The following is a 13,206-nucleotide window of genomic DNA, read 5'->3' on the forward strand; positions in this document are numbered from 1 at the left end:
CCTGGGGGGTCATGAGACAATGAGCAATGTTGATTACCAAAAATCTAATTTATTTTATTAAACTAGTAGAATTAACATACAGAAGAAACAGAATTAACTGTCACATAAAAATGCAAATAAAAAGTTATCAGCCTTTCGAATTTTGTTTGACCCTTGGGGTGATAATGTTATATTAAAGACAAAGCAATACCGTTAAATAAAACACATTGACTTAATGAAACCAGGTTAAACTTTTGGTAACACTTTATTTTGATGGTCAATTTGAGTATTAGTAGACTGTCTGCTTAATATCTGCTGATACTGCTCCTTCAACAGACATTTAATAGAAACTTAGCAAGTACATGTCAGCTTACACTAACCTTAACCCCAACATTACAGTCTACTTATAATATAATGAGAATTAGTTGGCATGTAGATGCATTTACCTTAAATTTAACAAACGGACCATCAAAATAAAGTGTGACCAAACTTTCTGGCACCTTTATGGCACTTGCGTTCATTAAAAATAAATTAATATATAAATAATTCATTCATTTTCTTTTCGGCTTAGTCCCTTTATTAATCTGGGGTCGCCACAGCGGAATGAATCGCCAACTTATCCAGCACAAGTTTTACGCAGCGGATGCCCTTCCAGCCGCAGCCCATCTCTGGGAAACATCCATACACACTCACTCACACTCATACACTACGGACAATTTAGCCTACTTAATTCACCTGTACCGCATGTCTTTGGACTGTGGGGGAAACCGGAGCACACGGAGGAAACCGACTCCAACGCAGGGAGAACATGCAAACTCCACACAGAAACGCCAACTGACCCAGCCGAGGCTCAAACCAGCGACCTTCTTGCTGTGAGGCAACAGCACTACCTACTGTGCCACTGCGTCGCCACTATATAAATAATAATAACAATAATAAATTCAGCCCACAACTAAACATGGTGGATGGTCTCTGAGTGGCATTCTTCAAAATTAAACGACTAATAGACTTGGTCCTATTGATATGTGTGCTAGGTTTGTATATTGATCATCACCTCAGAGGATATTGGGGGTCACGAGTCACTGGCATTTTTTTGGGGGGGGGTCGTGAATGGAAAAGTTTGGGAACCCCTGGCAAATAGCATAGACGAATGTCCGAATTGATTAGACTTGTCACAAGATTATTTAGGTTAACAAAATGTAAAAAACAAAACTAACAAACAAAAAAACATGGTTACTGTAGTTAAATCATGCTATAACCACGATATATCTGTAGTAAAACCTAATACACAAATTGATTAAACACAATGTAAATAAACGTTAATTAATGAGCTAAAAACGTTTACTACAACAAACCGTTTCATTTTCGTAAGGGTATTAACTAAAATGGATGATCAAACAGGGCTGCACAGAACACGTTTTGCGAATAAGCATTTACACAAACAATAATAAAAGAAGCACGATAAACATAACTTTTCTAAAAAACCACGACCCTATTACTGTACGAGCCTGAGTTTTTCTTCAGTCGTAAGTGAAAGAGAGTCTGCTGATACAGTCGGTCAGCAGCGCTGGTGTGATGAGACGCGACGGTGGACATCTGCAGTGAAACGGGACAGTCAGAAGCGGGACAGCTGCACTACAGCACGCCTCAGCCTCTCCAGCAATAACTTTATACCATCTCAACACCAAACGCGTCACTGCATGATGATGGTGAGTTCAGACTGCATGTATGTGTGTGGCTTTTACTGCTGTAACCTTGATAGTGCGCAGTGCAATGCAGTAGGGGATGCTGAAATATACTGCTGCAGCTGATGGAGAATTCAGCTGTGTCGTATATGTTTATGCTGCTGTCAGAGCTGCTGTAGTAATAGTAATGTGTGTATGTGGATCATGTTACACAACAATACGTTTAAGGCCCGTATTTGAAATACTTAATTTGTTATACAAGCATTTTTTGAAACAATCTGATGTTTACAAACCTGATTCAAAACTAAGCTGGCCTACATGAAAATATCATAGTAAATAGATAATTTTTAACTATGCTATAGTAGTGTTTTATATTTGTGTATATTATATAGCCTAGTGTTTATACTTTGTTAACAGAGTAGTATTAACCAGGGTGCAAATTACAAGGGGTTGGGAGGGATTGACTCCCCTAAGGTTTGATCCCCCCTGAAGGACATCTAAACAAGATGTATGGGGGTCCCTTTGAATCTGTGACAAAGTTCACTCTGGTTTGTATTTAAAAAAATGATAACGATTAAAATAATAGATATCCATTTGATCACCCCTATGACGGGTCATACAATTGTGAATGCATAGTCGCGCCAATCAGTCTATGCCAGAAGTTATTTAACAGTCTGAGATCGGTAGATTTAGAGCATGTAAAAGTTCACAAGACTGCTTTATCAGAAAATAGTTGTTTGTTTCTACTTAAAACCTAAAAGTAAAGTCAAATTAGATGCGTAGTTTGTATAGTTTGACCTAAAGTAAGCGATAATAGGTAATTAGGTCAGAAAACACCAAATAGCCTATCCTGAAAACTTAAATATATTTTATTAAAAAATAGATGTCATTTAAATATATACATTCACTGAAGCATGTATTGCACAAACTAACATACCGAAAAAGTTGACAACCCCCATATTTATATTAGAATTACCATATTTATTTAAGTACTTTAGCGGTTCAAAAACACTACAGTATTTACTATATTATTGTTTTGGTATTTAGTCTACCTCTCTTGACTACATCAAGTCAAAATCCTGATATTGTTAAATATCTGCATGTCCTTAAAGACAAAACTGTTAAAAAAAACTGATGTGATTTACATTTAGAGCTGTGGTGTTTTATAAATAAAAGTCTAATTGCGGTCATCTAATTATTTCCTTTAATAGACACAATGTGGAGGCATAAACCAAAATACAGCGGCACTGTTATAAACGCACATGCAATTTTACTTTCATTTTAAAATTCGCTAAAGACTTGTCTAATTCTACTAATAATTGGTTTAAAACTCCAAATTAACAACTCGTTGAGAAAGTAGCAACATGGCTAATATAACTGTTCAGTAGCAAATCTTGCTAACGTGTTTTCTTCAGTCGAGTACTGGCCAGTTTGTTGTGATTGACTTTTTGCAAATTTACAAAATGCAAAAAAAGGTAGATTACTTTTATTTAATTTACTTTTAAAGTGATAAATTACAAGTAATCTTAATCATTTATAACAATTCTTCAATAATTAAAAACTTGGTAATATATAAAAACCATTAAAATTTGAATTACAGATATATGTCCAAATACATTAACAATGTATATGTACAGCCAATGTTCATATTGTAGCTGAGGGACATTGACAACAGGGTTGAGGATCCACGTGCAGCTTTATTTAGAATGGTCAGGCAGGCACAGGTTGAAAACCAGCATAAACAGTGTAGTCAATGAGCCAAGAGCGTAACCCAAAAACTGGCAAAAGTTTCTCGGCAGGCAGCAAAGAATCAGAAAAACGATAAACAGCTTAAAGTCAAAAACACGAGAAACAAGGAAACTGCTTTAAATGACAGAAAACCCTTATCAATACTCAGCAACATGTGTGTAAAACAGAGGGGTTTAAATAATCCAAGTAATCAATGATCGTGAGTCTCACAGATTCAGCTGTGTGTGTGTGTGTGTGTGTGTGTGTGTGTGTGTGTGTGTGTGTGTGTGCGTGTGTGTGTGTGTGTGTGTGTGTGTGTGTGTGTGTGTGTGTGTGTTCTAATGACTGTCAGCTGTGGCAGGAGTGATTGGTGTAAAGACTTCTGGGATTTGTAGTCCAGTTGGAAGTGTTTTCCAATGGAGAAAAGACTGCTGGTAATTACAACAAACTACAGGAAGTAATCTCCAGCAGAGAAGATCATAACACATATTTGGTTATATATTAGATTTCAGTATGGCCCCAAATCAGACAATTACTTTCAGAATCTCAACTATTTCAATTAATCATCAGACAGATTTTATAATCGTTACAGCCTAGTTACATAAAAAAAGTAACTCAAACAAAAATGAACTTAGACTTAAATTAACAATGTTTAACCCTCTACCGCACACATTACGATAAAAAAATGAGTTTTTCTTTTCTTAGAATGGCTTAACTTGAAGTGCTGTAAAAAAATTTGGGAATTTTTTTTTAAGGCACTTTATGATATTGTAACAGACTGAAGAAGGCCAGGAAGCCTTTAACAATTCAAACTCGTCTTTTAATTAACTTTTGCACATTGCAGACAGAATTATCCGTGTGCTCGCTGGAAAGCAACCACTCTCTCACACACAAAAAAACATACCTGTCTCATCCAATGGGAACCCCCCCCCTCCCTCACGAGTGCAATTTCTGCCAAAATCTAGCCCCTTAAAACCCCACATTACAAATACAGATACACCCCGAAATAAAACACAGCAACTGTCTTAAACCTTTTCTAGCATGCTACAATATGTTGCCATATGGCAACAACGTCCAATAGTGGATCCACCTTAGATATTCTCATTTAAAACTTTCCTTATAATTGATAATTTTGTGGTTTGAAATGATTTAATTGGTGTTGCAGTGTTCTAACCTTTAACACAGAACTTATAAATGACACCTTATGCATACTTTTCAACAACTGATATTCCAACAGCTTTCATTTATTCCATTCTTTTTTGCTGAATATTATTGAAAACAAATACAATATTGTATTATCGTGCATACAACACACAGTAAATATAAATATTTTTTCCAGTAAATATTATAACAAATAAATAACAAGTCTAGTATATCCAGATGCATCAGAACAATGTAGCTACTAGCTAACAATGTTTATATATTATACTATATACAGTACTATACTACGCCTGTCTTATCTGCCTCTGAGCTAACTTACTTAAACTGTCTCCATCACTGCTCTTATCAAATGTCCAGTCTGCATCATTCTCATGGTCGCTAAAACCCATCTCATCTTCACTTTCATCTGCAGAAAGAGCAAGTTCTGTCCTTTTCTTCTTTCCCTTACCAAAGAACATGGTGGTGCTCGCTAATACACTGTTCTCTGTATTTATTTCTGATCAAAAGTATTGCCATTAAAATTTGATTTTATCCATAATTCAAATGCCATTACCATATGACTAATCAGCATTATACTACAAGCATTCATGTTGCAATTGTTACAACTTAAAAGATTGACAAAAACTAACTTAATCAAAACTTATTTTGAGTTGTGAATATGTCATCATAACTTACTGGAGGTGACGTCTCAGATTTTTTGTGGATCTGACATAATTCGATCCTTTGTTTTTATTGACGTTTTCATTTGCATTCAGCAACTACTCACAATAAACGCCAGTCTGTCAGAAATCACGCCACAGTAAAACACTGCATGTCATGTGACTTAACCAAAGCACATCATTGGCTAAACTAAGGTCTTCTCATTCCAACCAAAAAAAATTTGAACGTTGGTCTTAAAGATACAGTGATCTATCTCAAAGATACTATCTATCTATCTATCTATCTATCTATCTATCTATCTATCTATCTATCTATCTATCTATCTATCTATCTATCTATCTATCTATCTATCTATCTATCTATCTATCCATCCATCCATCCATCCATCCATCCATCCATCCATCCATCCATCCATCCATCCATCCATCTAATAGCCAAGGCTAAAAAGTTACTTATCACATGTTACCATGTTACAAGACAGTAATGCATCAACAATGTGGGAAAAAAAGCTTACAAGCAATTCTCCAAAATCTGGAAAAAAAAGTTAGGAATGTGTTACAGCATGATAGATTTACAAAACATGCTGACAACATGGTCAAATACAATGTCTGTCTGTGCGTGTAAAACTTTAAAATCTTACATTCCAAACTTTTAAAACCACCCCTTCTTCTAACTACTTCTAACACTTTCTCAGCCTTTTTTTCAAGTCAAGATCAAAGTTAGGATTGAAAATTTATTTAGTTAGAATGGCACCAGTTTAGATTTAGATTTGGACTACATTTGAAGGGTCATTGTAAACCACTGGTCTCAAACTCAATTCCTGAAGGGCCGCAGCTCTGCATAGTTTAGCTCCAACCACCTCCAACTCACACCTGCTTAATGGTCTCTAGTAGTCTTGAACACCTTGACTAGGTGGATCAGCTGTGTTTGAATAGGGTTGGAGCAAAACTGTGCAGAGCTGTGGCCCTCCATCAATCCAGTTTGAGACCTATGGTGTGAACAATCCTATAGATTTGAACTCATTTATGCTCATTTAAAAAGTAAACATTTTGTTTTTTTCAAGATCTTGTTCCTGGAAATCATTACCTGCACACTGCTGCTCCTTTCTCCCTTTGTGACCTCCTACCCAGCCGACTTGGAGAAAGGACGGAGGAGAGTGGTTCATGTCCTGGGTAAGAACTTCTTCTGTGCTGCTTTATGTAACAAAGTAAACAATACAAAACCAATGTATACAGAGCAAGGTTACTGTATACTTCCTGACAACCGCCTACTTGCATTCTGCTGCTCCCGATATATATATCAACAACTAAGTAGCATTATTGTGTACATGCATTGATATGCAGAGCACTTTGTGTATGTTTTGACCTAGAGACCACTCCACCCACAAGAGTCATCGTCTGTAAATAATCCCACTTCTCAAGGTCAGTAGTTGACCACAAGAGGTATTAAAAGAAAATCTCTTGCAAGCATCAACTGTAGTGGCAACTTCAGCCTCAAGGAGGGTAAACACATGCAACATCTGACACTCGTTGCATATTTATATACCGCTAATTCAGGTAAACATACTGTCTAATAAATTTCAGGTTCACTAGGTCTCTCCCCTTCATTTGCTATTCAGTTTTTATATAAGCAAGGAAAAAATGTCTTTAATTGCCGCAAGCTGTTGCACTAGCTGTCCTCTCACAGCATGGCCTCAGCATTTACTTGGCAGCTGCAAATTACTTTCAGAAAAGTGTGTGGTCACGGTGACATTGCTTTCACTTTAGACCCCTTTTCATCAAATGAAATACCGGTTCTTTAGCTGTCCCTGGTTGAATTAATGATTGGACGTGATTGGCAACCCTTCTTTTAAAAGAAAAGGTGTTTTGGTAACAAACATTTCAGAGTTGCCAGGTATCACGCTGACAGTTTAAACGAGCAGATGTCAAGGCTGATTACAGCTCTCGAGATCTGTCCGGAAGATCTTGGATTGCTATCGAAGAAAGGTGTGGTTTGACAGCTATGGTTCACAGTCTTTAGACTCGGCAGCTCAGAGAGGGCACTCATCACTTTCCAATCCAGCTATGCTTCAAGTGCGTTTGAACAGCCGTCAGACAAAAGCAAGGGATTCTGTGGGAAATAAAAGATGAGGTTAAGGATGAAAGTGTCTTTTTCAGTGTTTTTTTAATGCTAAAGTAAATCAATTGTTTCAGATGCTCCTGTTACTCAGTAGAGGTGCTCAACAGGTGGGCTGAAACTGAATCACAACGTAATTTACTGGTTTAATGTTCATCCACCTTGTAGGTTTTTAGACCGGCATGACACATAAGTTGAATTCAATCAAGATGAAGAAACACACTACAAAAACACTAAAAAGATGTAGCTGTAAAAAAAATCCCACACCAAGGATTTTTTTTCACCTAAACCTTAGTACTTGGCAATATAAACCATTTTGTGCCACACCACACACCAGCTGATTGGTGGAGAGGAGACAGAGTGATGAAGCCAATTATGATATGGGGAGGGTTAGGAAGCCATGATGGACAGAGGCCAGTGGGCAGATTTGGCCAGGATGCCGAGGTTAAACCCCTACTCTTTTTCGAAGGACATCATGGGATTTTTAATGACCATAGAGAGTCAAGACTTCGGTTTAACGTCTCATTCGAAAGACGGTGCTCATTGAACAGTATAGAGTCCCCGTCAGTATACTGGGGCATTAGGACCCACACAGACCACAGGTTGGGCACCCCCTGCTGGTCTAACACCACTTCCGGCAGCAACCTAGCTTTCCCATGTGGTCTCCCATCTATGTACTGACTGGACGCCGCCCTGCTTAGCTTCAGTGGGCGACCATGTGAGAGTTGTAGAGAGCTAGCTGCTGGCAAATTCATTTAAAATCTTTTAACTCACGGCCCGCCATTGATTATCCTGCCTATTCCTAGTCGATTGCCAAGATATTGACTAATTAAGACTAGTTTTGCTTTTTGCAACACAAAATTTGACCTAATTTTCATTAATAATGACATGTTAGATCTTCTAGTACAGGTGTGTCAAACTCAGTCCCTAGAGCCCTTTATAGTTTAGTTACAACCTTGCTCCAACAATCTTACCTGCAGTTTGCAAACAAGCCTAAAGACTCAATTAGTTTGATCAGGTGTGTTTAATTAGGGTTAAAGCTAAACACCTGTGTTCACTTTGAATCAGTCACAGGCAGCCAGATTTAGGCCCTGTCCACATGAACACAGGTATTTTTAAAACCTCACTTTTTCTATGTGGTTTTACTGTTTCCACACTAAAGCAGTGCCCGGTGACTGAAACCGAAACTTTCATTGAACTGCGGCCAGGGTGATGATTTTCCAAAACACCGTACAGTGTGGTCGTGTGTACACTACAACTGGAGTTTACTTGTGCATTAAATTATTTTATTGTGTAAGTGAAAACTCCTTTTTCTTTTCCTAGAGGATGATACTGGGGAAGTTATAGTCCAGACTGCGCCAGGTAAAGTGATCACTCATCGTGGTGGAACCATCACCCTTCCCTGTCGATACCACCATGAACCAGAGGACATTGATCCTAACCGCATTCGCATCAAATGGACGAAGGTTTCTGATGCTTTCCAGTTTGAAGATGTGTTTGTGGCACTGGGACGACAACAGAAAGCATTTGGGTCTTACCAAGAGCGAGTGTCTCTAGAGCGTGCAGGACCTGGAGATGCTTCAGTTATAATTCACAACATCACCTTGGAAGACTACGGCCGATATGAATGTGAGGTCACTAATGACATGGAGGATGACACAGGATTTGTCAATCTGGACCTTGAAGGTGAGAGAGCTGGCTTGATTGTAGTACCTACGGTCGAATAAAGTATATTATTTATACTGAACTAACTTTACTGAACTACTTTTCAAAGGTGTTGTGTTCCCCTACTACCCTCCATCGGGACGCTACAAGCTGAACTACCATCAGGCTGAGGAAGTTTGCCGAGAGCAAGATGCAATCCTGGCCTCCCATCCACAACTACATAAGGCTTGGCTTGAGGGTTTGGATTGGTGCAATGCTGGCTGGTTAGAGGACGGCTCGGTCCAGTACCCCATCTCCCACCCCCGAGACCAGTGTGGCCGCAAGGACAGCCCTCCAGGTGTCCGCAACTATGGCTACAGGCACAAAGACGACGAACGCTATGATGCTTTTTGCTTTACCTCCAACCTCAATGGTGAGTGTTTGTCTTTTCCAGCCTGAGGCTGTTGGACTACATTCCTGTTGAGAAGGTCCTTCTTTCAAAGACTTATTTTTGATACTTGTCCAACAAATGTTTCCAGAGCCACAAACGAAGGAGCCTTAACTGAGCAATGCATCGGTTCTTGTAAAAATTGGCCAAATCAAATCCAATCTCAGGGAAACTATGACTTAGTACAGCTTCTGGGGTGCAGACTCACTTTGTGACCATGCAGGAGTAATAGGCCTTTGTACAGTTAAAAGTTGAATTGATTTTATCTTCAGGAAGAAATCTATTTTTTGGCCCAAATTCAGACCATTTGTCACTAAGTGCTGTATGATCCAGTGGGTACACAAGACTTGCCCAGTTCTTCAGACCCACTTGCAGTCAAGTCACTGAGAGCCAAAAGGCTTTTCTTTTCAGCCCCAAGTGGGCTATTAGAGAAGACAGTTTGTTCTGAAATCTTTATAGCTAGGGCAATTTTCAATAATACCCCTACACTGACCAGCTGCTGGAAATTTACCGAATGGCCCAGTGGGAAATATGAGACGATGTGCCACCCTAACAGTCAGCAGTCACATAAACAAACAGAAAATCAATGAATGACTTCTGAAAAAAAAAACAGGTGGCAGTCTGAAAGATTTCTTTCTTTTCTTGTCCTTTTCTCTTTTCCGCTTCTTTCACCTCATTCAGCCAGGCCTGAACAAAAACCCATTTATAGTTCATCAGGAACAAGGCAGGCTGTGAAATCACAACCCAGATTTAGAGATTTTATGCAGTGAAATGTCTTCTTTTAATAAGGATGTCACAAACAGACTGCAGTGTTCAGACATTTGTGGTGAGCTAATCTTTTCACAGTTTTGTTGTTTTTTAATAAAGTTGTGTTTCCTTTGCAGGACGTGTCTACTTTCTTAAACGCTTTAAAAAGGTAAACTACCTGGAGGCGGTAAAGGCATGTCAACGTGATGGTGCATTCATAGCCAAAGTCGGACAACTGTATGCTGCTTGGAAGATCCAACTCTTGGACCATTGTGAGGCAGGGTGGGTGGAAGATGGTAGCATCCGGTACCCCATCGTCAATCCTCGAACCCGCTGCGGGGGCCAAGATCCTGGTGTCCGAAACCTAGGTTTCCCTGATAAGAAGTTCCGCCTCTACGGAGTCTACTGCTTCCGCAAAAACACAGATATCCAGTCAACACAGGCTCCAACTGAAACCACTTCCAAAATGGCTAACAGCACCAGAAGTATCTGAAAGTGCAAAAACGAGTTACTAGCTTTACTAGCATTTGAAAAACAAGGCTTTTTTTGCACACATGCTAGGCTATTAAGCTAGCTCTCAACTTGAGGCATAATTGAGCTTGTATAATTTCACTTGCTTGAAATGTCGAAATTTCTCTAAACTGAGAAAACCTAGCAGCATATTTCCTCAGAGACAGTGCTAAGGAAGAATATGGCACAATGCATTAGCTTAAATGTTTCACTGTACACCCTGCATGCCTTGAGGTATTCAATTTGGTTTATTTTTGCTGTTTCCCAGGGAAGACAAAAGCAACTTGAAATAGTGCTAAGAAAGTATGGACGCAAATTTAGCCTTAATATGAGCATAGAACATTAGCAATAGCCCTGAATCACCTGATGATGAGAAACTGCTAGCATGAACTGGGCTTAGCTTTGCCAATTACTATGCACATACCTATAGAAACACAAATTTTTGATACATTTGGATTGACCTGGCAGGCAATAACAACAAGCATGCCTTTTCTTTGATGATCATTACAGTGATAAAGCTAAAATGTTGTGAATGACAGACTTACATAGGCTGCTTTACTACCTCTTAGCGGTTGACAATTGCACTGTCTGTTCAGTATTGCACAATAATGTCTATGATGATGCATTTTAGATTAAAGTTATTTACCTGTTTGTGTTTGCTTCTCAATTCTCTAAATGACTGTGGATCCAGCGTACAGCATTGCTAGTGAAAACAAATCTTGACCTCTGACACACAAAAGGGAAGGAGAATCTGATGTCGCCGGTAACCATGACGATGGCTGAATATGGCTCTAGCAAATTGCACATTGCTATTTTGGTTTTTCTTGGCCACAAGCTTCTAGTGATGCCGCGCTTTGTGTCTACAGTCTACAAAAACACTCGAGAAATGTTTGTTGCTTTGCCAGAATGACATAAGTGACCCTTACATTTCCATAGTAACAGCTATAATGAGGCCTCATGAATTTAAACGAAAAGCAAGTCATTTGTTAAATGGATGAAATTATGCCATGTTTACTCTCATACATTTCATTATATGCCAATCATTTCTGGTTTTATCTGTCATGGTATACCATGTTCGAATGCACAAGTTTAAACAATAAACATAACAGAAATACACACAATTCCCAACAGTTTAGGAGCATTTACACTACAAGAATGTATTAAAACACAAAAGTTTTAACATGCACAGACACCAATGCTGTCAAAATGATCCCTGTTTACAAAGATCTGGAAAAACATCTATGTTTTATGTAATGCTTTATGTATGCCAAGCTAGTTTTGGTAGTCAGTACTTTAACATGACTATAGCTGTATAGCTGTTCTCAATACCAAGTACTCTTGTTTCTTTGGAAGTTCAGACTTGCCAAGTTCAGACTTGGAAGAACAAACTCCCAAAGACCAAGGACACAAGGTACTTCTTCAAATGGAACGCCAGTGTACTTTATAACATCACTTACCTCACCATGGATTCATCGGATTCACTGTACACAAACAATAAAATAAATTATATAAAGCATGACCTTATAATTAATATTATATTGATATTATAAATCAATATTTTTGGTTTGAGAAAATGTAAACATAAATTCCTATAAATGTGAAGTAAAATGTGTTATTATACACAGACTAGTGTCTTTGATTATCAGATTTAATAAACTACAATGGACATTATTCAAGTGTAAAGTACAAGACGTAAACAATAAGGAATAAAGATAATGTTAAGCAAATTGGCAAGCAAACAGCGTACAACGCAATAACATACAGTAATTAAAAAGAATTATAAAATGTAACAAAGTAACACTGCCAAAGTAATACACCTGAGAACAAATAATAGATTTAAAAGATCAAAAACTGTCCATTGGAATTGCACAAGATATATTAAATATCATGTTTTAACTATAATGGAGAGATAAGATCCAACGGTACTTCTGAGATGTACTGGCCGAAGTAAAGCTGCTCTTGGCAGGGGATGTGATGACAGAGCTCCCGCTGTCAGTCTGGGGGTTAGAGTCTGCAAAGCTGAAGCACATCGTCAAAGACGGGCTATTTTTGTAAATAAACTGCCGATTCAAGTTTAAAACAACTACATTCTCTCCTGAAAAACTCTTAAAACTTTATTTTATAACACAATCGAGCAGTATTTTTAAAACCGTGAAGGTTTTCTGCTCTGACATTAGTTTTCGCTGGTTGGGCTGTAATGCATTCTGGGATACCTGCGCTTCGCAAGTTCGCACAAGTCACCTCTTGATGCATTTTTGACGAAAGGGGTGGAGCGAGTACACATCCGTAAATTTTATCTGTACTTGGCAAGACGTGAACTTTGTGTTGGAACAGTATTTTGACAATGGTTGATGATGTTTCACAAGAACACATATTGAGAAACAGCCTATGTCATGACCATCTTTGGTCACACTTTATTTTGATGGTCCGTTTGTTGAATTAAGTAACATTGCATCTACATGCCAAATAATTCTCATTAGATTATAAGTAGACTGTTAGGGTTGGGGTTAGGGTTAGTATAAGTTGACA

General features: G+C 38.3%; 1 protein-coding gene across 1 annotated transcript; it reads left to right on the forward strand.

Moving 5' to 3' along the window:
• Positions 1-937: 937 nt before the first annotated feature.
• Positions 938-11,328, forward strand: hapln4 (hyaluronan and proteoglycan link protein 4). Its single transcript, XM_056448570.1, has 6 exons — positions 938-947; positions 1,504-1,688; positions 6,277-6,385; positions 8,652-9,014; positions 9,103-9,405; positions 10,305-11,328. Exons 1-6 carry the CDS (start codon positions 938-940, stop codon positions 10,658-10,660), a joined length of 1,326 nt encoding a protein of 441 aa, XP_056304545.1. The 3' UTR covers positions 10,661-11,328.
• The last annotated feature ends 1,878 nt before the right edge of the window (positions 11,329-13,206 follow it).

This window comes from Danio aesculapii, chromosome 22 (genome assembly GCF_903798145.1).
Source record: "Danio aesculapii chromosome 22, fDanAes4.1, whole genome shotgun sequence".
Classification (NCBI taxonomy): Eukaryota; Metazoa; Chordata; class Actinopteri; order Cypriniformes; family Danionidae; genus Danio; species Danio aesculapii.

What these genes read in the sequence shown, in the direction of transcription:
- hapln4 (XM_056448570.1), top strand. An exon ending in GAGAGTGGTTCATGTCCTGG is followed by an intron (nt 6,386 to 8,651) that starts GTAAGAACTTCT and finishes TTCTTTTCCTAG; the next exon opens with AGGATGATACTGGGGAAGTT. An exon ending in TGTCAATCTGGACCTTGAAG is followed by an intron (nt 9,015 to 9,102) that starts GTGAGAGAGCTG and finishes TACTTTTCAAAG; the next exon opens with GTGTTGTGTTCCCCTACTAC.